This window comes from Haliotis rufescens, unplaced genomic scaffold, assembly GCF_023055435.1.
Source record: "Haliotis rufescens isolate VD_foot unplaced genomic scaffold, xgHalRufe1.0.p SCAF_22, whole genome shotgun sequence".
In the NCBI taxonomy this organism is placed as follows: domain Eukaryota; kingdom Metazoa; phylum Mollusca; class Gastropoda; order Lepetellida; family Haliotidae; genus Haliotis; species Haliotis rufescens.
The window spans coordinates 10687320-10709097 of NW_025963913.1; the positions used below are offsets into that span (position 1 = coordinate 10687320).

Here is a 21778-nt window from a genome sequence, read left to right on the forward strand (position 1 = left end):
AAGATTAAAATCTATAAATAACAAACTGCATTACTAGTGAACATGATTGATATGTACATAAAGTTTGGTGAATCTCTGTCGCATGGTTTAGAAGATATGCTCCATCAATTTTCAATTTAAATTGCAAAAAGAAAAAAAAAGAAATCTGTTTATAGCAAGGGCACCACTACATAACCTGCTTGATAGGTCTAAAAACTTTTGAGAAGCTAAGTTGTATGGTTCAGGAGATATGGTCCGGACAAGAGCAGTACCCTCAAATTTCCTAAGTTCATCATATTTCCATGGAGACGACAAAAATATAAAATTCTAAAAATCTCTAAATAGCAAAGGCACTTCTACTGAGCCTGATTGTTAAGTGTGCCAAGTTTTGTGAAGCTAGGTTGTATGGTTTAGGAAATATGCTCCGGACAAACAATGATTACAGGTGAGGTGAAGTGAAATTGGGTTTAAAGTCGCGTCCAAGATTATTGCACTTATAAAGCAACGTGCATGTACGTGTGTGTGTGTTTGTGTGGCTGCTTGTATTAGTCCGGACTTATGCCGATTTAAAGTGCTAGCACACTGATATACCATGCCTCAGTTTAATATGAATACCCCACTCAGACAAAGTATACTGACTCCGAGCTGACCAGTCCTTGTTTTAGCCCCTTTATGCCGAGCGCCAGACAGGGTAACAACAAGTACCATCTTTAAACGTCTTTTTGTATGACGCGGCCAGGGATCGAACCCCGGACCTTCCGCTCTACTACTACACCACGGAGGCGGCTCATAATGATTACAGACGGACGGACAGACATACTGATGGCTATATCCCCCCCGTCATTATATGTCTGGGGGATAATAAAGAATAGGCTGTCCTTCTTTCGTAACCAATCGACTAATGGACGAAATCGGACGTAGGCCTCCTTTGAGTTCACCGGTCTGGTATAAATATGTTGCGCTTACTCTATCCGGAAGTTTTTGTTCTTTGCCTCTCCTCAGTGCTGAAGATTCGGAAGTCACAGATTTCATTTTAATGGCATCGGATGGTTTCTTCCCGATTAATCTCGTTACTTCATTATTCAGCACTTATATAACAGCTGATAATCGTCTGGTTAAATCTTTCAACGATAGCTTGACTGCGGTGGGCCTCTCTTTCACCACGCCTGATTTCGACATCGTGCTTTGTTAACAGTTTAGTTATTGATCCCATAAACTCGCGACCGGGATCTACTTGAAATAGCTTAGGCCATTTTAGTGGTCCGCGTTTATATATGCGACTCAGTGCATTAGCTACTTCTGTTGAATCCTTCGAGGTTAATGGCTCAGCCTCCTTGTATCGACTAGCCACATTCACACTGTTAAAGCGTATTTATACGTTTTGCGTCTTACCTTATCATGGGGAAGAAACAAGAGGTCAGCCTGATGAACTTCATTCATTGTAAAAATATCAAACTTCTTCCTCGGTATATAACGCGGTGCTGGTATTTATATTTGCCACATCGCTTGTTTCTTTAACCAATCCTTGGCCACATCTTTAGATACCTTAGCCGCGGTGGCTAATTTTTGTATTGCTCCTATACCTTTCCAATATCCTCATGGGCTATAGTAAATTTTATTCATTATTAAATAATATTGATGTTTCTTTTAATACGATCTCAAGACAATCATTGAATCGCATCATCGTTTACACATAAAAAATTCCCCCTGTAGTGTTGGTATAGGTATATAAATCTGACTCCAGTGGGGTTGCGGCAGAACCATCATTACCTATACTACTGGTTGTTATGTCTGTCAAGTAATTTCTCAAAATGTCCGGTTGGCAAATTCTAAAATGTCGTGTTTGCACTTTTTTAAATCGGACATTTTGCAGTCACAAGCAGACCAGTCCGGCACACAGATCAATTTGCTGATCCCTGATAACAACTTACCACACACAACCATTTAAAGAAACATTTCAGAAGAGATATTTATAGGTGCCACCATGACAAGATTTTAAACCTACCTCCATTGACAGCAATCTGAGACTGTCATGTGTTGCCACAGCCTTTAAGATGGCTTCCACACCATTATCTCCCAGTGGGTTCATATTCAGCTACAATATAGAGAAAACATTTTTGATAAGGGAATATGTGAGAAGAACAGGAAGTAAATGTCAAGCTATACTGTGGTCATCAATATTTACATTTAGTACTAACTACTAAATGACTTTATCGCACGTATCCAAACCACTGGCTAATTACGCCCGTAACCTAATCACCCCTTGTAACTGAATGACCCCCGGATCAGCACCCTGCACTGTGCCCGGGGCAATAGATCCCGTGCAAGCGTCATCCCTCTTTTGTTACACAGTCAAGACTTACATTGCAGCGCTGTCTTCATAGCACAAATTCCGTGGGCTCATCGATTGTACAAAACATTTCCTGGTGGGCAAGATTTTAACAGGCTTACACAAATCAGCGGGCCGACCAGACACCAGAAAACCCATCACTGCTGATCTGCTGCGGGTCGTACCCACAATCTGCCACACGTATGCTCGTCAGCATATGAAGCCAGACTGGTCAAGGCAGTCTACTGCACAGCCTTCTACGGTTTCTTTAGGGTTAGCAAACTGGTCCAAACTGGACCCTTAAAACCAGTTTGCGCCATCCAGAATTTAAGCTTCTCAGGCAACCCCCAGGAGCTTTCAATCCATCTACCACACTCAAAGTATGATCAGTACAGGATGGGGACAACAGTTACAATGTCATCTATACCAGGTAATCCGCTATGTCCCGTAGTCACTATCAAGCACTATCTGGAGGCGCGCCCCTCTGACCCACAACATGCATTTGTTCATTTCACCATTCCCCCGTTACAAGGTACCAATTCCAGGCACTCCTAAAAAAGGCCTTAGCACACAGCAACATAAACACGGCTTGCTATTCTTCTCACTCCTTCCGCATTGGGGCAGCCACATCAGCAGCCATGAACGGGGTGCCGGAACACCTCATACAGCAATATGACAGGTGGAAGTCAGATTGCTACAATGCTTACATACGCTTACCAACAAATTTAATGCTGCACAATTTATTTAAATAGTCTATTCATGGTACTTACTACACTTCTTATTGTTTACAGTTTGAATGGTGGGCTCCAGCTACATGGCCAGGGCACAGCAGTACTTGCCGAGGATGCTATGGCTGGCACGAGGGGGAATGAGGTGGAAGGAGCTGGACACCATTCTTGATGCACAGGTCAAGGCCACAAGGCGCAGCCCCAGAGCCCTCATCATTCACCTGGGCTCCAACGTCCTGTGCTTGGTCAAGGGCAGCCAACTCTACCTTGACATGGTGGCATCAATCCTTCGGATATTACTCCAGCTTCCTGACACCAAGATCATCGCTACTGGCACGATGCCAGGGATCCATCAAAGATCGAGGGGATGCGGAAGAATATCAACCGCCGACTGGCCAACCGGGTGGTGGTACAATAGTGCCACACCCCCAGATCCTAGCATCAGACAAGACATGGTACGCCTGGGAGGGCGTCCACCTCAGTGACAATGGACTGTGTGTGTTTACGGACCAATTATTGCATGCCCTGGCACTTGTTTTGCGCCAGTAAGGATGTTATCTCCACGGGTTAGTGTTTCTTCAATATATAGGCAAGCTGGGCAACAATGTTATCTCCTTGTATCGCATGGCCGTGGGTGTGGGGTAGCACTCTTGTGCTTTGTGGTGGTCTTGTGGGCTACACTGCTAGTAACAAATTAACTTCCTTCCAAATTAATACTCGTGCTTAAGGCTACCTGCTTTTCAGCGGGAACTTTTCCGGGTTACCTGCTTCTCAGTGGGAACGTTGTCTTTCCCCTACTTTTCAGCCAGGGAATCGTAAAATAACTTACGTTGGGGCAAAACAATTGCCACGTATATGGGCCCGGTGGCTGTAGTCGTCTTTTCAAGCGGTAGCTGACAGTTGGGTCCGTGGCGGTAGTCGCACAATGGTTTTGCTAATGGGGCCAGGCAGTGGGATCTGCTTTGGCCGGCTACCTGGGGCCGGGCAGCGGTAGTCTGACTTAGGCCAGCAGCGGTAGTTGCTTTTGGCAGCGTGGTAGTTGCCAAGCAATGGTAGCGTTTAAATATGCTACCATGGGGGCCGGTCAGCGGTAGCTGTCTCAGGCCAGCAGCGCTAGCTGCGAATCGCCGTTGGCCACGCTAGTGGCCATGGCAACAGTAGCATTTTGGTATACCCAACTAGAAGCTTAGTAGCCCACTAGTACCTGCACACCCTCGGCCATTTAATCCAATCGCATCTTGTGTTTTATTATAGGCACGGGCATCCACAGTTAGGTGGCCCGTGCCTCTCCTTGGCATATCGCGAGATAATGACATTTAGTACTAACTACTAAATGACTTTATCGCGAGTATCCAAACCGCTGGCTAATTACGCCTGTAACCTAATCACCCCCTGTAACTGAATCACCCCCAGATCAGCACCCTGCACCGTGCCCGGGGCAATAGATCCCGTGCAAGCGTCATCCCTCTTTTGTTACATCAGTAGTATAGGTAATGATGGTTCTGCTGCAACTCCACTGGAGCCAGATTTATATACCTATACTGCTACTACAGGTGGCATTTTTTATGTGTAAATGACTATGCGATTCAGCAATAGTCATGAGTCATATTAAAAGAAACATCAATATTAATTAATAATGAATAAAATTTACTACAGCCCATGAGGATATTGGAAAGGTGTAGGAGCATACAAAAATTAGCCACCGCGGCTAAGGTATCTAAAGATGTGGCCAAGGATTGGTTAAAGAAAGAAGCGATCTGGCAAATATATTTACTGGCACCGCGTTATATACCGAGGAAGAAGTTTGATATTTTTACAACAAATGAAGTTCATCAGGCTGACCTCTTGTTTCTTCCCCACGATAAGGTAAGACGCAAAACGTATAAATACGCTTTAACAGTAGTGGATGTGGCTAGTCGATACAAAGAGGCTGAGCCATTAACCTCGAAAGATTCAACAGAAGTAGCTAATGCACTGAGTCGCATATATAAACGCGGACCACTAAAATGGCCTAAGCTATTTCAAGTGATCAATAACTAAACTGTTAACAAAGCACGATGTCGAAATCAGGCGTGGTGAAAGAGAGGCCCACCGCAGTCAAGCTATCGTCGAAAGATTTAATCGGACATTAGCGGAACGTTTGTTTGGATATCAGTATGGGATCGAAATGAAATCCGAGCGATTGAGATCAACCGAATGGGTGACACGTTTATCAGCTGTTGTATCAGCGCTGAATAATGAAGTAACGAGATTAAAAGGGAAGAAACCATCCAATGCTATTAAAATGAAATCCGTGGCTTCCGAATCTTCAGCACCGAGGAGAGGCAAAGATCGAAAACTTCCGGATAGAGTAAGGGTAAGATATTTATACCAGCCCGGTGAACTCGAAGGAGGCCTACATCGCGCAACCACTCCGAGTTTGTCCCTTAAGACATATAACATTAGTCGATTGGTTACGAAAGAAGGAGAGCCTATTCTTTTTTATCTTCAAGATGGACCGGGCAGGGCATTTGTACGAGAAGAGTTGTTCATAGTTCCCAACGGTATGGTATTACCGCCCTAAGTAACCATAAGCATAGGTAGTTACACCATCATTATCAATCCATCTCTTTGTATCTAAGGGGGATAATGATGTCTTGTTCATTCTTAATCCATATATCCTATGATTGTCACTTCTTAAAGCGTTCATCTCGTGTTTGAATGTTCTACCATTGAATAATGATTCTTTATACTGTTCGTGTTTGATATGCTTTTTTACCACATACTTCTTAACGCCCTTAGCTTTTCTTATCTCTCCATTATCGGACTTCTTTATAGAATACATCTTAGGCCTTAATCCGACATACTCCGCTATAGGGGTCCCAGCACATTCATCCTTCATCTTACCTAACACCCTTTTATTTACTGCGCTGTGCAGTGGATTATCTTTTGGGTAATCGCTCGTGTCGTACATATCTATTTTTTCTGTCATATCTTTATACACATCCTCGGTTTGTATTTCCATCAACAAAGAATCTGTGTCGGTATATAACACCTCACATCTATCGCCGTATTGTTTCTTAAGTTCGTTGTAATAAAAGTCATACATTAAGTGTTTTGACAAGTCGAGAATACTCATACCGACGTACACCGGTCTGTTGAATTTTATATTACTCTTCTGCATATGCAACGTGGCTAAGTCGTTATCGAATATCTTGCTTCTGTTAAAAGCCGGACTGGCTATAAGTTTCCTGAGTCTTTCTTCCTCATTAGATCTGACTAATTTAACATCAACACGCTTCCTTAGATTCTCCATAGTTTTACCAAATACTGAGTTATTCATGAGCTTGTATAGGTTATTTTCGAAATCGCTGGTAGCTATCTTTCTTAAATCTGTGTTCAACCTTATATCGGGCTCCATCCAAGGACTTTGATCGAACTTTAGAACTCTGTGTATTTTCTTAAGTTTCATACCTAACAAAAGATATAACTGGAGATTTCTGTAGTGAACTATATATTTTGTCTTATCCATCAAATTTGGTACGAGTTTTTCTACGTTAGCTAAACTAGTATTACCCATCAAGGAGTGTTGATATTCAGACATCCAATCTTTATTAACCATTAATCTTTTTCGGGAGCTAGCGGATAACTGTTATGGTCTTTGTGCAACTCTTTTAGATATTCCAAGTCAACTTCTAGTATGTACCCTTTATCGGAATCTGTGGGGATTGATATCACATCGATATCATTAACATCGATCTACTCAAAACCACCCGTGGGTAAAAGTTGACTCATAGCCCATATGTACAAATTGTTGGCGTTGAGATATAATATGTGTGTGTCGGGTTAACTAGGATCATATCCTTCCACTGAACTATTATTAGCCTTAGAATACCTTTTCGCTGTCATCAATATACCACCTCTTAATCCTTTCTCAATAAACAAGTGCATATCGTAATCAGTGAGTAATTTTAGTTCTCCACCAGTCTTCTTCAACAATGCATCCCACGATAGTCCGGGACTGGAATAGTACCATGCCGGATGCAAGCCGTATTGTTTTAAACATGCCTCTCTAAATATCTCAAATATATCAGCGAGTAACAGTACATCGGTTTTTAAGTACAGATCATGATAATCACCTAAATTCTTACAACCTAATTTATCCCACACCGTCAGAGCGTGTTTATAATCGGCATCGGTTATTCTAGATTCTGTTAAGTTACTATAGAATGATCCAAGGGGTGGTAATTTAGTTTCGTTGAATCTAGACCAATCATCCATATATTCGTAAGGATATACACCTTTTATCAACAACAAATGATGACACCGATCGGTATATTGATTTGTTATTGCAAAGTCATCGGGATTGTTCGCATTAGCTAAATTGTCCAGGGAAGATAACAGAAACTGTACGGAGTCTATGAATCTAAGCCCATTACTTTGCTTTATTCTGGCTTTCCCATCCTTGTCCGTATAATGTATAGTTTTAGTCAACAAGAAAGATATGTATTTTTCCATATTATTAGGAATGCATGTTAAACCACCGTCGGTCTTTGAGATAGCTTGCATGATGAGATGTGAATCGAATCCCCTAAGGTTGTGAAACACAACAGGGATGGGTATTGTTTGAGAATTCATTTTTAGTTTCAAGTTACCCGTGACGTGGCAATGATCTCTTACGGAATCCCCATCCAGGGGTTTATTACAAACATGACAACTCGATGACTTCTTATAGACCCTCCAATCATCCCTCGTCATACACATGGGTTTCTTACACGATAATTTTTCCCTGATTATTCTCTCTTCGTTTTGTAGGTGTTCTAGGAACTTTTCTGCTGTATTGGGACCTCTGTAAATCACGGGCGGGTTTGTTTTCCCACCATACCTTACAACTATATATCCAAACCCACAAAGAATATGTTCTTGATTTTTGTATGTAAAACTACATTCAGTATTGTGTTCGGTATTTTCTATCGGTTTGATAAGTCAGCGTAAATTATGTACGGTACTGGCATTTGATTACAATAATGCTCAAATTTTAATAAATTTTTTCCCTCTTTAGGCATATCGATCCTGATAGCAGTCTGTCCAACACCTCTGCAATCTTGAAGCATCTAATGATGCGCTTATAGTATCAGATTCGGTTATAACTTCTTGATTGCTCCGGAAATAAGGTTTTTTGACATGATATGTTAACCGTTAGATGATTTAAATAGTATAAAATACCAGCTAACTCCTCGTTAATTTTGCTCGATACGATTGGCTAAACATCATTAACATCCATGTTGGAATTAATATCCATCTTCCAACCTCTTAGATATTTACCAACACAGTCTGTGGGTACAAATCTTAACTCAACGGAATGATTATTTTTATCATCTGGTTGATTATTTTTATCAACATTCAGTAAAGCGATCAATTCAGCTTTTCTCATTCGAGAGTAACCTCTCAGCCCACTTTTTTTCGCTTGCGATTTTCTGCCGGGATAGGAAGAAACGTACTAGCTACAACTGTGTATAGTTGTAACATAGCCGAAGCTATTGTTTTAGTCATGGTAGCTCCCAGTCTAGACTTGTAACACGCATACAGTTTATTAATTTCTTTGGTCATGTTATCAGTTTTTTCGGTGTTATAATTTTCCCCCAAATATTGGGAACATTTTCCCGCCAGCTACCAAAGCAGCGAGTCTTTCTCTATGTGTATCTGTATGTTGATCTATATGTTGATCAGGCTCATCTTTGAGCATTGTTCGATAAGTTCATCGCATTCCATAATGTAATACCTAAGGATATATTTAAGTCTAACATAATGAAATATTGCATATCCAATACAGTCAGAAATAATAAACTGTTGTAAAAGAATGAGGATTTTAAACCACATTATAACATAATAACCGCTAATGTTCAATTTATCTTATTTTTGCTATATTTTTGCTAAATATGCTATATTTGCAAAATTTTGCTCAGCAGTTGCTATATTTTTGCTATAATTTTGCTTGGCAGTTGCTATTTTTGTTATATTTTTTCTAAATTTTGCTATATTTTTGCTATGCAATTGCATTAGCAGCTGGTTGATCGGTTTTTAATACGAGTTTACGGTGCTTCGTTTCTGCTAACAGCTTGGTAGAAATAACACCATTTTTGCGTAGACATTCCTCAAATGAATCTCGGTCTTTGCAATGAAACAAGGCAACCAATTTGGTTGATCTTTCAGGACAGAGTTGTATTTTTGAGTAAGTACCCAAACGCTATGCTCCATATGCCAACTGGAGGATGCTAAATGTGAAAGCATATCTTTCTTTTTGGTAAGTTCTTTACTCGCACTGCAGTCGTCTATTATGAAAAGGGTTGATTTTCCTTTGAATTTTTCGTGACATACTCGTAAATAGTCTTGTAAACGATCGCCCAGATCAACTCTGTACACCTCGGGATCAATCATTACCCAATCTCTTGATATGTATGTTTTATTAACGTTTATAGTCGGACACAGAATAATAATATGGTCGAAAACTTCCTGATAACGACTTTGTAAAATATCTAGAATAAAAGCCGTTTTTCCGCAACCTGTTTGCCCGCAGATGATAGCGCAGTGCGGTTCTTTAGGTAAAAGATTATTAATAGATCGCTTGCACCATCTTCCATTCTGTATATTAAGTTGCGCGTCCATAATCCACGTACAAATATATGTTTAATTTACCAGCCGCTTCGAAGAGCTTCGTTATCTGTATAGTAACACCCTAAATGGCATTTTCTATTCTCAGCCCACTACCGTGTAGTTGGTCATCGTCTGTGGTTCGCATGTCGAGCCAAAGCGCATACTTCGTGGTAAGGAATTCAGCCATCGATACATCCCCGAGAGACAGATCTTTCACAACGTTAACTTCTGGGTTTTGTTTTATAGAAGGGAGTTTTTAAATCTCATCCCACTGTTGATATGCTCACATGCCTTGACTATATAGTTGATTTGGCACACCCTCGATAGTCAATTCTACTTTTGTAATCTTTGGGTTGTTGAACTTCTCGGTATCTCTTTGAAATGGTTCAGAAAGGTCCTTGAACAACATTAAAATACCCTTCAACGATCTCGTGGGGACGTTTAGATTGATATTCCACGTTGTATCTCTTTGGTTCCTGGTGATCTTTCGGTGTCGAAGCATGCGATCGTACAAAATGGCTAAACCTTCCGGTATACTGGTTACGAATTTGTCTGGCTTATTCAGGATCTGTTATCATATCATACTCCAGTGAGATATTGTCAATAGAATAGCTAGCATTTTCAGTAGCTTTGATTACTCTGCCGTAGTCATTAAAAGTGAGTTTGTATTCTAACCTATCCCCTGTGGAAGCTTGATAGAAGGGCATGTGACTATCTAGTAATTCAAAGTCTAGCGGAATATAGAATCTGTTACCTAATGCATCAGCAACAGCCTTATTTTCTACAACGGTATTATCACCACTATCAGCACCCACACGCAGTCTCAATGTGTTCTGATTACAAATACCTTGGTACTGTAAGTTTTCCTGTTCTTTAGCCGTTCTCCAGAGATCCATGTAACAATAGTATACATCGCTGTCGTCAATACTCAAAACCTCATTACCACTAACTTTAATCGCAATTTTCTCAACAATCGCACGACCTATGATCTGAACAAGCTCTCTGTTAGCGTCGGCAGGAGTCAAATTAATTGTAAATGATAGTCGTGCAGTTCCCGGAACTAACACATCGTGAGTCTAAGATTTGGAAAGCGAACCAGAAGTGTTTGATTCTGATCAATAGTACTCGGGTTATTAGTTATAGTTACAGACTGACGAATTGCTTTGACCCCTAATGGATCCCGAAGTCTACGTTGTGGGTTTAACTTGTGTCTGTATTGCGAAGACATTGTTTATATTGAAATTATGTAACCTTAAGTTAAATATAAAAAATTGATGATATTAATCTAGATAACCTAACTGATACTAGTATAATCGAGGGGCGTACTGATGAAACCAGCTTTATGAATCTTAACGAGGAACTTTTGCAATCAACCGTTAATGATTATTGCGATGCCTTAAAAGAAACTCCTATTGGTTGTGAGTATTCAAAGTTTACGATAGATAGTAAAGGAATATTGCGACTGCGTGGCTCTCCGGATATTGATCTTATGAATTCTCGTACTCGAAAGCCCCTAGCCTTGTCTACGATAACTAGTAAACACAGCATCAACACTGTTCGTAATGAATTAGGTTTTGTAGACTACTCACGAGAAAAACTTTCTGCGAAGACTATTAAGGTTCTGTACTCGGTGCCATAGATAAAGATAATTTGGAAGAAAGCTCGAAGCGGGCCTTGGACGGACTCGGAAAAATCTTGACCACCATTGATGATCCTCAGTTACAGGTATCACCATCCTTGAATCTCAGTATTAGGGAATTATCAGGTCTTGACAAGGCAATGCAAACAATTTGGGGAGAACTCATCAATAATATAGCCAAGCTATCCGAACTCAACAAAAAACAAGAAACTTGAGCAGGCGGGTGATGAATTCAGTAGACGCCACGTTGTGGAAAGATTGCGTAACTTAGAAGACAAAAGATCGGCCCACCTCGAAGCAGCTTCCAGTAATAGAAAGGCACTTCGTTCACAAATCAGTCGAATTCGAGAAACTATCGATCAAGTCCTCAACTCTGATACAACACTGGCTGATAAAATTAAAACATTGTTCAGAGAACAGGTGTTAACCATTGCCAGTATTTTAACTGCGTTGGGATTGATTATATCAACTTTGACTCTCACGTTAACCGGTGGAGGTGGACCACCCACACCACCTACTGATAATAATGGTGTAAAAGAGTGGATAAAAAAGCATTTAAAGGCATTAGGAGAAGCACTAGGAAAGCTTGCTGGGAAAGCCGCGCCTGCACTTCCCGGTATAATAGGGAGTATTGTTTCCTGGCTCCTGTTTCCTGGAATTTCCTGGAATTTATTAGCAAAGACTACCACTTGGCTTAGTCAAAACTTGTGGGCACTGATCGTAGCAATTGCCGGGCTGTTGTACTTATCCGTTAAAGACTATTTATCCAAATCATGAGTAAACCAGCCGTGACTCCACCTACTATAAGCGCTGTTTTTTCATTAATATGTTGTTGATTTTTAGCGGCAATATGTGGTGGCACTTGTGGTTGTGAGTCAGTAGATGGCTGTGAAACATGTGGTGTCTGTGGTTTGACTATTCCTGTTTCCCCTGTGTTTGTTTGCGTTATTAATTCGGTGTTAATATCTGAATTTATACCTGGTTTTTGTTGATCGGTAGCAATAACAATTTTATTATTATAACCTATCACTTGGCCGATCTTAAGTTCCATATTACTCGGAGACATGTATAGTCCTGCCCCATAAACGTTGTCTGCTTTGGATTGAGGGTACTGTAATACATCTTGATAACGTTTTATAGAAGATGGTATGTCAACTGGTGAATTAATAGCATCCTCTACGTTTGCGACAAACTGTTTTTGCGCATCGAGCGCCGTCCCAGAACCAATTATTCCCATTTGTGTTTGCAGTTGTGCACCAAGAATTGCCCATACATAAGTTCTTATTGATTCATTAACTCTTACAACTCCTGGGTTAGTAAAATTATTTTCTGTTTTATCATTAATTCATTCCAAGCATTTGTGGTATCGTTATAAGCTAAACCAATATAAGCAAAACCACTCTTAAAACTCATAAGATTTCCTCTCCAATCGTTACTTGAAAGTTCCCAGTTATGATTAAGATTATGCAATCTTACAAAAAGATTGTTTTTCTGTACAATGGATCGAATGGTTGATATGTTTTTTTTAACTAAATCATCACTTTCTTCTTTAACAGTTTTTTGTCCACTGTACGGAACACCTAGAACATGGTTAAGTCCTTAAATACGCCAGTCATTACTCGTAGAAATATTAAATTCCTGACAAATACGTTCATACACGACCCTATTGTACGGATAATTTCTGGAACTCCATGCTCAATTCTGTGGTAATGGGGCACTAATTTCTTTAAGTATACGTCTAATCTGATAGTACACGTGAAATGATAAAACAGACTTATTTAGTTCAAATCCTGGGGCATAAAGAGATCCTGTTGTGGCACACCATATGGCAAAGTTTAACTGGTTCTGCCAAAATTGCATTGGATTGTGGAACCAATCATGCACCATTTTATCGCTAGTTGCTGTGACCCTGTTTTTTTCAAAGATATCAGGAAATTTAACGAAAAACCAGAGGCACTTACTAAAATCGACTGATTCATAAAGTTGATTTCATATTTAAGTTATGATATAGTATCTTTGTATATTTAATATGTATGTTACACTCCCAGGAATAACAAATGGTCAGTCTATTCAACTGCTTCATACTATCGGTAACTCGGCTGGGCAACTTGAAGTCGCTCTCTGCGATGTAACGTATTACCTGCGGTGGACCAATATAAGTGCTGCGAGAAAAAATAATAACTTATTACTAAATGAAGCCAAAAAAGTAATCAAAGCCATCATTATACCTGATGGGTATTACAGCATATGCTCACTCAATGATGAAATTTTTAAGCTTTTGGGAGCTAGTCTCACACAAAATGAGTCAAATGGGATGCTGATTTTAAACACTGGAGAAGGGGGTGTAATTCTTCTCCCGTACTTTGCAGATACACTTGGATTTTTTGGACAATAGGTAATAATGCAACCAACGGAACATCGCATGGAGTTAAATTGCCCGATTTCGTTCCCTATAAAGAGTTGTGCATCCATCTTGATCAGATCCGATCCGGGGCACAGGTGGCCCAGTTGTCTAAGGCAACGTGATTCGCTGTGCAGAGTTGCGTCCCTTGGGCACGTCAGAAACCTATGATTGTGGGTTCGAAATCCGGTTCACCCCGATTATGTTTCTAGGTTTGTCAGCACCATGTCCCTGCTTGTGGGTTTCATCGAAGTGGTAAACGTCTGAGACCTGCATCACTTCGGGCTTTCCTTCCACATCAAGCTGACACACCGCGATATAACTGGAATACTGTTAAAAGCGGCGTTAAACCCATCTCACTCACTCTTGATCAGATCAGTACAACGGATAATATTCAACTTGAAAGTCCTTCTACTCTGCTAAGAGCTATTCCAGTCAAAGATGAAAAATATAATAGCGGTAGAACGGAATCTTTCTCATCATTACAATATAAAAAATTAAAGTGGGGCATTATTTCAGATCTGAAAATTTATGTATAAGATGTAAAACATCAACCTGTACATATAGGATACTTGAGTGTAACACTCCATATTATATAAATGGTTGATTCATCAGGCCCTGGAGTGCATAACCTTAGACAATGTAATACAACTGCAGACACAGAAGGATTCGGTAAACCCAGTACAGATGGCAAGTTATACGCTTTACACTTACAAGATAATGCATACAAGCGGAAAGAAGTTGTATTCACAGGTAATCTAGGAGATTTAAGTGATGTTGACGTTAGTAGACTCAATAAAAACACTCATACAATCTAACTCGCAATGATGATAATCAATGGACGATGGTCGAAGAAAAGTCGAGTGGCTACTGAATATCGTCATTGCCCCTCCATATGTGATGATGGGTAAGGGACATCAATAAACTAACATAATGAATAGTGGGATTGTACTCGGGGCTTATATCCCATCAAAACGAAAATGTGTGTTAGTCTCTCCCCTGCCAGAAAACCCAGGTTATATGTTACTGAGTCGTCCAGCATTAAAAAATGTTAGTTTAAATTTGGTTACTGAATTCAATGATATATAACAGAACTTGAGTGTAATACATAATCCTTCTACACTTATTATTGAAGTCTTGTTTGGTGATGCACCAGAAGATGCCTTCGAGATATTACCAGGTCTATCAATTAAATGGCTCAAGAAACACGAGCATCGACGCTGCACGCGTTGCAACCCTTGAGGGGGTCCAAGTTAATAAAATTTGGAAGCATTTCGCTTACTAAGATATTTATGCCGCATGATATACATTTAATAAGGTTTATGTATACTCTCAAAACATTTAAGCAAGATCAATTAAAGACTATTATATGATATAATATATAATATATAAGATATAATATACATTATAAGTTTATATCCGATGCTCAATGAAGCATCTGAAAAGATGGATACTGCGGATGGATTTCGATTACATCAAATAACCAACATAAAACATCGAATAGAGAAGGAGAGGGAGTTGAGACTTGGATTGTATAAAAAGTATCGCAGAGCTGTGAATGTTCTAGACGGAGTTGACACTGCACTTGTAACAGCTGGCATGGGACTCGGTGTAGCCGGTGTTGGTTTATTATCAACTATAATCACCGCGCCTATCGTACTTGGTTTGGAAGTAGTAGCCTGAGTCTCAGGACTGGCAGGAATAGCGATAAAAACAATTTTTTCGCAAGTTGCAAAAGAAAGCATTAGAACATGATAATATTTGGATACTCGCCGAAGCAAAGTTGAACAGCATTGAGGATTATATTTCAACAGCACTGGCTGATTGTAAGATATCTGAGGAGGAGTTTCGTTTAGTTTTGTCAGAACTAACCAAATACAACGCAATGAAGCAGTAGATTCAATCAAATTCTCGTTAAACCAGTGGTATTAGCGAAGACGAGAAAAAAAAGTTCATAGAACAGGGGAGGCAACAAGCGCGTCAATTATTCCGTGCCAAAACCAAAGAACTGGTTGGAGATTAAAAATAGATTGCTTACTATCATTAGATCACATTTAAACGAATGCTTACATTAGTAAAAATGTTGAATATCACTTTGTTCAAAATAATGGTATGTGTAGGAGAAATAATAGAAAATATTTTCATTACAATTTAGTGTAGTGGTGGTATAGGTATATAAATTTGGCTCTAGTGGAAGTGAGCCAGAACTGTCATTGTGTATACTACTGCCCCTTTCCATAACCTGCAAGAAGACTTGTCCCCCTATCGATGAATGTTATGTGCGAAAATGTGACTAACCAATCAAAATGCGCATATCACTTCAAATTCTTTGGTCAAAGAATCCCTCAAGATTATGTTTTTATTTACATTGGTCTTGCATCTAACAATAAACACAATATACAGTTAAATGTGTTCTGTCATACAGTAAAATACTGCATGTCCCGATGTGCTTTAATTGCATCTGAAATATATATAATACATGGGAAAAAATATGTGAATCATTACACAACGAGTTGACAATTCTTTTAGCTATGCATCTTTGCGCTTAGACGGAACACCGTAGCAAAAATGGCCATGAGAGGGGCACGAGTAGCTATTCGGCTTGTCCCGGAATAACACGAGTTGGTCACGAATGACGCAGTTGCAAAGAACAAAAAGACACCGTGTTGCGTGGTAATAGTAGTATAGGTAATGGGGGTTCTGCCGCAACTCCACTGGAGCCAGATTTATATACCTATACTGCTACTACAGGTGGCATTTTTTATGTGTAAATGATCATGCGATTCAATGATAGTCATGAGATTAAGTTAAATTGGCTCTAGCTCACCAATTCCTGGGGCCAATCATTGCTTTAGATGAGCCTAAATGGTAATGAAAATATTCTTTATTATTTTTATCAATAAAGCAATATTCAACATTTTTATTAAGTTCTTCATTCATTTTACTAGGAGACCAGACTATATAACTACACTCTTCTTGTAAATTGATAAGAAACAATTGATAACTGTATTTGGTTGGTTTGACATCACTGAAATAATAAAAACCTTGTGGTAATTCTCTCCATTTGATAGCTTTTTCGATTGTTGTGTTGTAATTCTCCATTATTATATATTTATGTAAGCATTTGTCTAAATGTGATCTAACGATAGTAAACAATCTATTTTTAATCTCCAACCAGTTCTTTGGTTTTGGCACGGAATAATTGACGCGCTTGTTGCCTCCCCTGTTCTATGAACTTTTTTTCTCGTCTTCGCTGGTCTTATGAGATTTTGATCGAATCTCCTGCTTCATTGCGTTGTATTTGGTGAGTTCCGACAGAACTAAACGAAACTCATCCTTGGATATCTTACAATCGACCATTGCTGTCGAAATATGATCCTCAATGCTGTTCAACTTTGCTTCGGCGAGTATCCGAATCTTATCGTGTTTTAATGCTTTCTTTTGCAACCTACGAGAAATGAATTTTATCGCTATTCCTGCCAGTCCCGAGACTCCAGCGGCTATTTCCATGCCGAGCACAATAGGTGCAGCGATTATAGTTGATAGTAAACCGACACCAGCTACACCGAGTCCCATGCCAGCTGCTACAAGCTCGGTGTCAACTCCTACCAGAGCATTCACGGCTCTGCGATACTTTTTATACAATCCAAGTCTCAACTCCCTATCCTTCTCTATTCGATGTTTTATCGAAATCCATCAACAGTATCCATCTTTTCAATTGCTTCATCAAACGCTGGATATAAACCCATAGTGTATATTACGATCATATAATAGTCTTTAATTGGTCTTGCTTAAATGTTTTGAGAGTATACATCAACCTTATCAAATGTATATTATACGGCAAGAATATCTTAGTAAGAGAAATAATACCACTTTTAATAATTTGGACCCCCTCGAGGGTTGCTACGGGCGATGAATAATACTGCAACGTTGACGCTCATGTTTCTTGAGCCATTTAATCGATAGACCTGGTAATATTCCGAAGGCATCTACCGGTACATCTCCGAACAAGACTTCAATAATAAGCGTAGAAAGATTAGGTATTGCACTCAAGTTAACTTTAATTTCATTGAATTCAGTAACCAAATTTAAACTAATGTTTTGGATTGCCGGACGACTATATAACATATGACCTGGGTTTTCTGGCAGGGGAGAGACTAACACACTTTTTCGTTTTGATGGGATATAAGCCGCGAGTACGATGCCACTATTTATTATCTTAGTTAAATTATGTGCCTTACCCATCATCACATACGGTGGGGTAATGACAATATTCAATAGCCACTCGATGTTTGCTTCGACCATAGTCCATTTTTTACCGTCGTTGCGAGTAAGATTGTACGAAGTGTTTTTCTTAAGGAGTCTACCAACAACGTCGACATCGCTTAAATCTTCTGGATTACCCGTGAATGTAACTTCTTTCTGATTGTATACAATATCGTGTAAGTGTAAAGCGTATAACTTACCATCGGTACCGGGTTTACCGAATCCTTCTGTGTCTCCGAGATCGGAAAGCGCAATTGTATTACATTGTCTGAGCGTTCCAGGGCCTGATGCATCAACCATTATTTATAATATGGAGTGTTACACTTAAGTATCCTATATGTACAGGTTGGTGTTTTACATCTAATACAGAAATTTTAAGGTCTGAAATAATACCCCGCTTTAATTTTTTATATTGTAATGATGAGAAAGATTCCGTTCTACCGCTATTATATTTTTCATTTTTCACTGGAACAGCTCTGAGTAGAGTTGAAGGACTTTCTAGTTGAATATTAACTCTTTATAGGGAATTAAATCGGGTAATGCATATACACTCACTGTTTTTTTGCGTGGTAATGTTACTGTCTGTCCAAATCCAAGTGTAATTGCTAAGTTCTCGTCAATAACTATACCTGTTTCTCCAGTCTATATTTTCACTGTCCCATTCGACTCAATTTGTGTGATACTAATTCCATTAGGCTTAAAATTTTCCTCATTGAGTGAGCATACGCTGTAATACCCATCAGGTATAATAATGAATTTTTTAATACCACTGTTTTCACCTGGTATAAACATCTCATTATTTCTTCTCACAGCACTTATATTGGTCCACCGCAGGTAATACGTTACATCGCATAGAGCTACTTCGAGTTGTCCATCCGAGTTATCGATAGTATGAAGCAGTTGAATAGACTGACCATTTGTTATTCCCGGGAGTGTAACATACATATTAAATATACAATGATACTATATCATAACTTAAATATGAAATCAACTTACATTACTAATCAATCGATTATAGTAACTGCCTCTGGTGCTGATTTTACCGTTAAATTCCCCGATATCTTTGAAAAGTACAGGGTCACGGCAACTAGCGATAAAATTATTAACGATTGGTTTCACTATCCGATACAATTTTGGCAGAATCAGTTAAACTTTGCCATATGGTGTGCCACAACGGGATGTGGCGTATCTCTTTATGCCCCAGGATTTAAACTATATAAGTCTGTTATATTATTTCACGTGTACTATCAGATTAGACGTATACTTAAAGAAATTAATGCACCATTACCGCAGGATCCAGCGTGGAATGCATCAAATAATCTGTACAATAAGTGGGCATTCGAACGTATTTGCCAGGAATTTTATATTTCTAAGAGTAAAGATTAGCGTCTGAGTGGAGTTAACCATGGTCTAGGTATTCCGTATGCTGGTGCACACTCTATTAAAGAAGTCAGCGATTATTTACTGAAAAGAGGTCGGCTTCTTCCAAGCTTTGCTCTCTCGAGTAACGAGTGGAGAGATGATCGTATGAACTTAAAGGGTGGTGTTGCTTTCACCGTCCAAAAGGTTGAGCAACCACCTGGAGACGCTTGGAAAGAATTTCTTTATGATAAAACAGAAAATAATTTTACTAACCCAGGATTTGAAAGAGTTAATAAATCAATAAGAACTTATGTATGGGCAATTCTCGGTGCATAATCGCAAACACGAACGTCCATTATCGGTACTGGGACGGCGTTCGATGCGCAAAAACAGTTTGTCGCAAACGTGGAGGACGCCATTAATTCACCAGTTGACATACCATCGTCTATAAAGCGTTTTCAAGATGTATTACAGTACCCTCAATTCAAAGTGGACTACGTTTATGCGCCGGGACTATACATGTCTCTGAGTAATATGGAACTTAAGATCGGTCAAGCGATAGGTTATAATAATAAAATTGTTATTGCTACCGATCAACAAAAAACAGGTATAAATTCAGATATGAATGTCGAATTAATAACGCAAACAATCACAGGCGAAAAGGGAATAGTCAAGCCACAAACACCAACTATCGCTCAACCATCTACTAACGCACAAACACAAGTGCCACCACATATTGCGGCTAAAAATCAACAACATATCAATGAAAAAACAGCATTTGTATTAGGTGGAGTCGCGGCTCGTTTACTCATGATTTGGTTAGTGAACTGATTTGGTTAAATAGTTCTTAGCGGATACGTACAACAGCCCTGCAATTGCTACGATCAGTGCCCACAAGTTTTGACTAAGCCAAGTGGTGGTCTTAGCTAATAAATTCAATAGCCAGGAAACAACACTCCCTATTATTAAAACCGCGGCTTTCTCAGCGAGCTTTCACAGTGCTAAACCTAATGCTTTTAAATGCTTTTTTATCCACTCTTTTATACCATCCGACGTAGGCGGTGATCCGCTACCACCTGTACCACCTGTACCACCACCGGTTAACGCGAGAGTCAAAGTCGATATAATAAATCCCAACGCGGTTAAAATACTGACATTGGTTATTCCCTGTTCTCTGAACAATGTTTTAATTTTATCGGCCAGTGTAGTGTCATCGTTGAGGACTTGATCGATAGTTTCTCAAATTCGACTGATTTGTGAACGAAGTGCCTTTCTATTACTGGAAGCTGCTTCGAGGTGGGCCGATCTTTCGTCTTCTAAGTTACGCAATCTTTCTGCTACGCGGCGTCTACTGAACTCATGGCCCGCCTGTTCAAGTTTTGTTTTCTCATAAACTATATGCTTGTCGATTTCGGATATCTGGGCCATATTATTGGTGAGTTCTCCCCGCATTGTTCGCATTGCCTTATCAAGACCTCGCAATTCCCTAATACTGAACTCCGAATATGGTGATACACTGACCGTGGAATTATCGTAGTAGGTACCCAAGATTTCTTCGAGTCCGTCCGAGGCCACCATCGAGGAAGCTTCCAAATTATCTATGTTACTGAGTTCAGTACGCACAGTCCGAAGAGCCTTAGTAGTCTTCGCGGAAAGTCGTGAGTAGTCTACAAAACCTAATTTATCACGAACAGTGCTGATACCGTGTTTAGTGGCTATCGTAGACAAGGCTAGGGGCTTACGAGTACGAGAATGCATAAGGTCAATATCCGGGGAGCCACTATAGGACTATCATCTTTAAAGGTATCGTAATAATCATCAACGGTTGATTGTAAAAGTTTTTCACCACCGGTTGCTTGTGAAAGTTCATCCATAAGATTCGTGCCACTAAAGCTGGTTTCATCAGTACCCTCTTCGATTGGATTCGGGTTATCTAAATAATCATCATTTTTATATTAAACATATGGTTATATAATTTCAATATAACAATGTCTTTGCAATATGGACGCAAGTTAAACCCACAACGTAGACTTCGAGATCCATTAGGGGTCAAAGCAATTCGTCAGTCTGTAACTATAACTAATAACCCTAGTACCATCGATCAGAATCAAACGCTTCTGGTTCGCTTTCCTAATCTCGGCACACACGCTGTGTTAGTTCCGGGAACTGTCCGACTAGCATTTACGATTATTTTGACTTCTACAGACGTTAACAGGGAGCCCGTTCAGAACATAGGTCATGCTATCGTTAAGAAAATCGCCATTAAAATTAGCGGTAATGAGGTTTTGAGTATCGTCGATAGCGATGTATACTATTGTTACATGGATCTCTGGAGAACGGATAAAGAGCGGGAAAACTTACAGTACCAAGGTATTTGTAATCAGAACACATTGAGACTGCGCGTAGGTGCTGAAAATGGTGATGGTACCGTCGTAAAAGAT

At 39.7% G+C, this 21778-nt stretch overlaps 1 protein-coding gene across 5 annotated transcripts in view; it reads right to left on the minus strand.

Annotated features, from left to right (window-relative positions):
- Positions 1 to 21778, minus strand: part of LOC124146392 (leucine-rich repeat-containing protein 74B-like) — a 442719-nt gene that overhangs the window by 122006 nt on the left and 298935 nt on the right. For all 5 annotated transcript variants that reach the window (XR_007222720.1, XM_046516658.2, XM_048401501.1 and 2 more), the window contains one exon: positions 1985 to 2074. Coding sequence is in view for 4 of the 5 variants with exons in the window: in XM_046516658.2 (XP_046372614.2) it covers positions 1985 to 2074 (90 nt within the window). In the remaining variant the exon portion in view is untranslated. The remainder of the gene's footprint in view (positions 1 to 1984; positions 2075 to 21778) is intronic.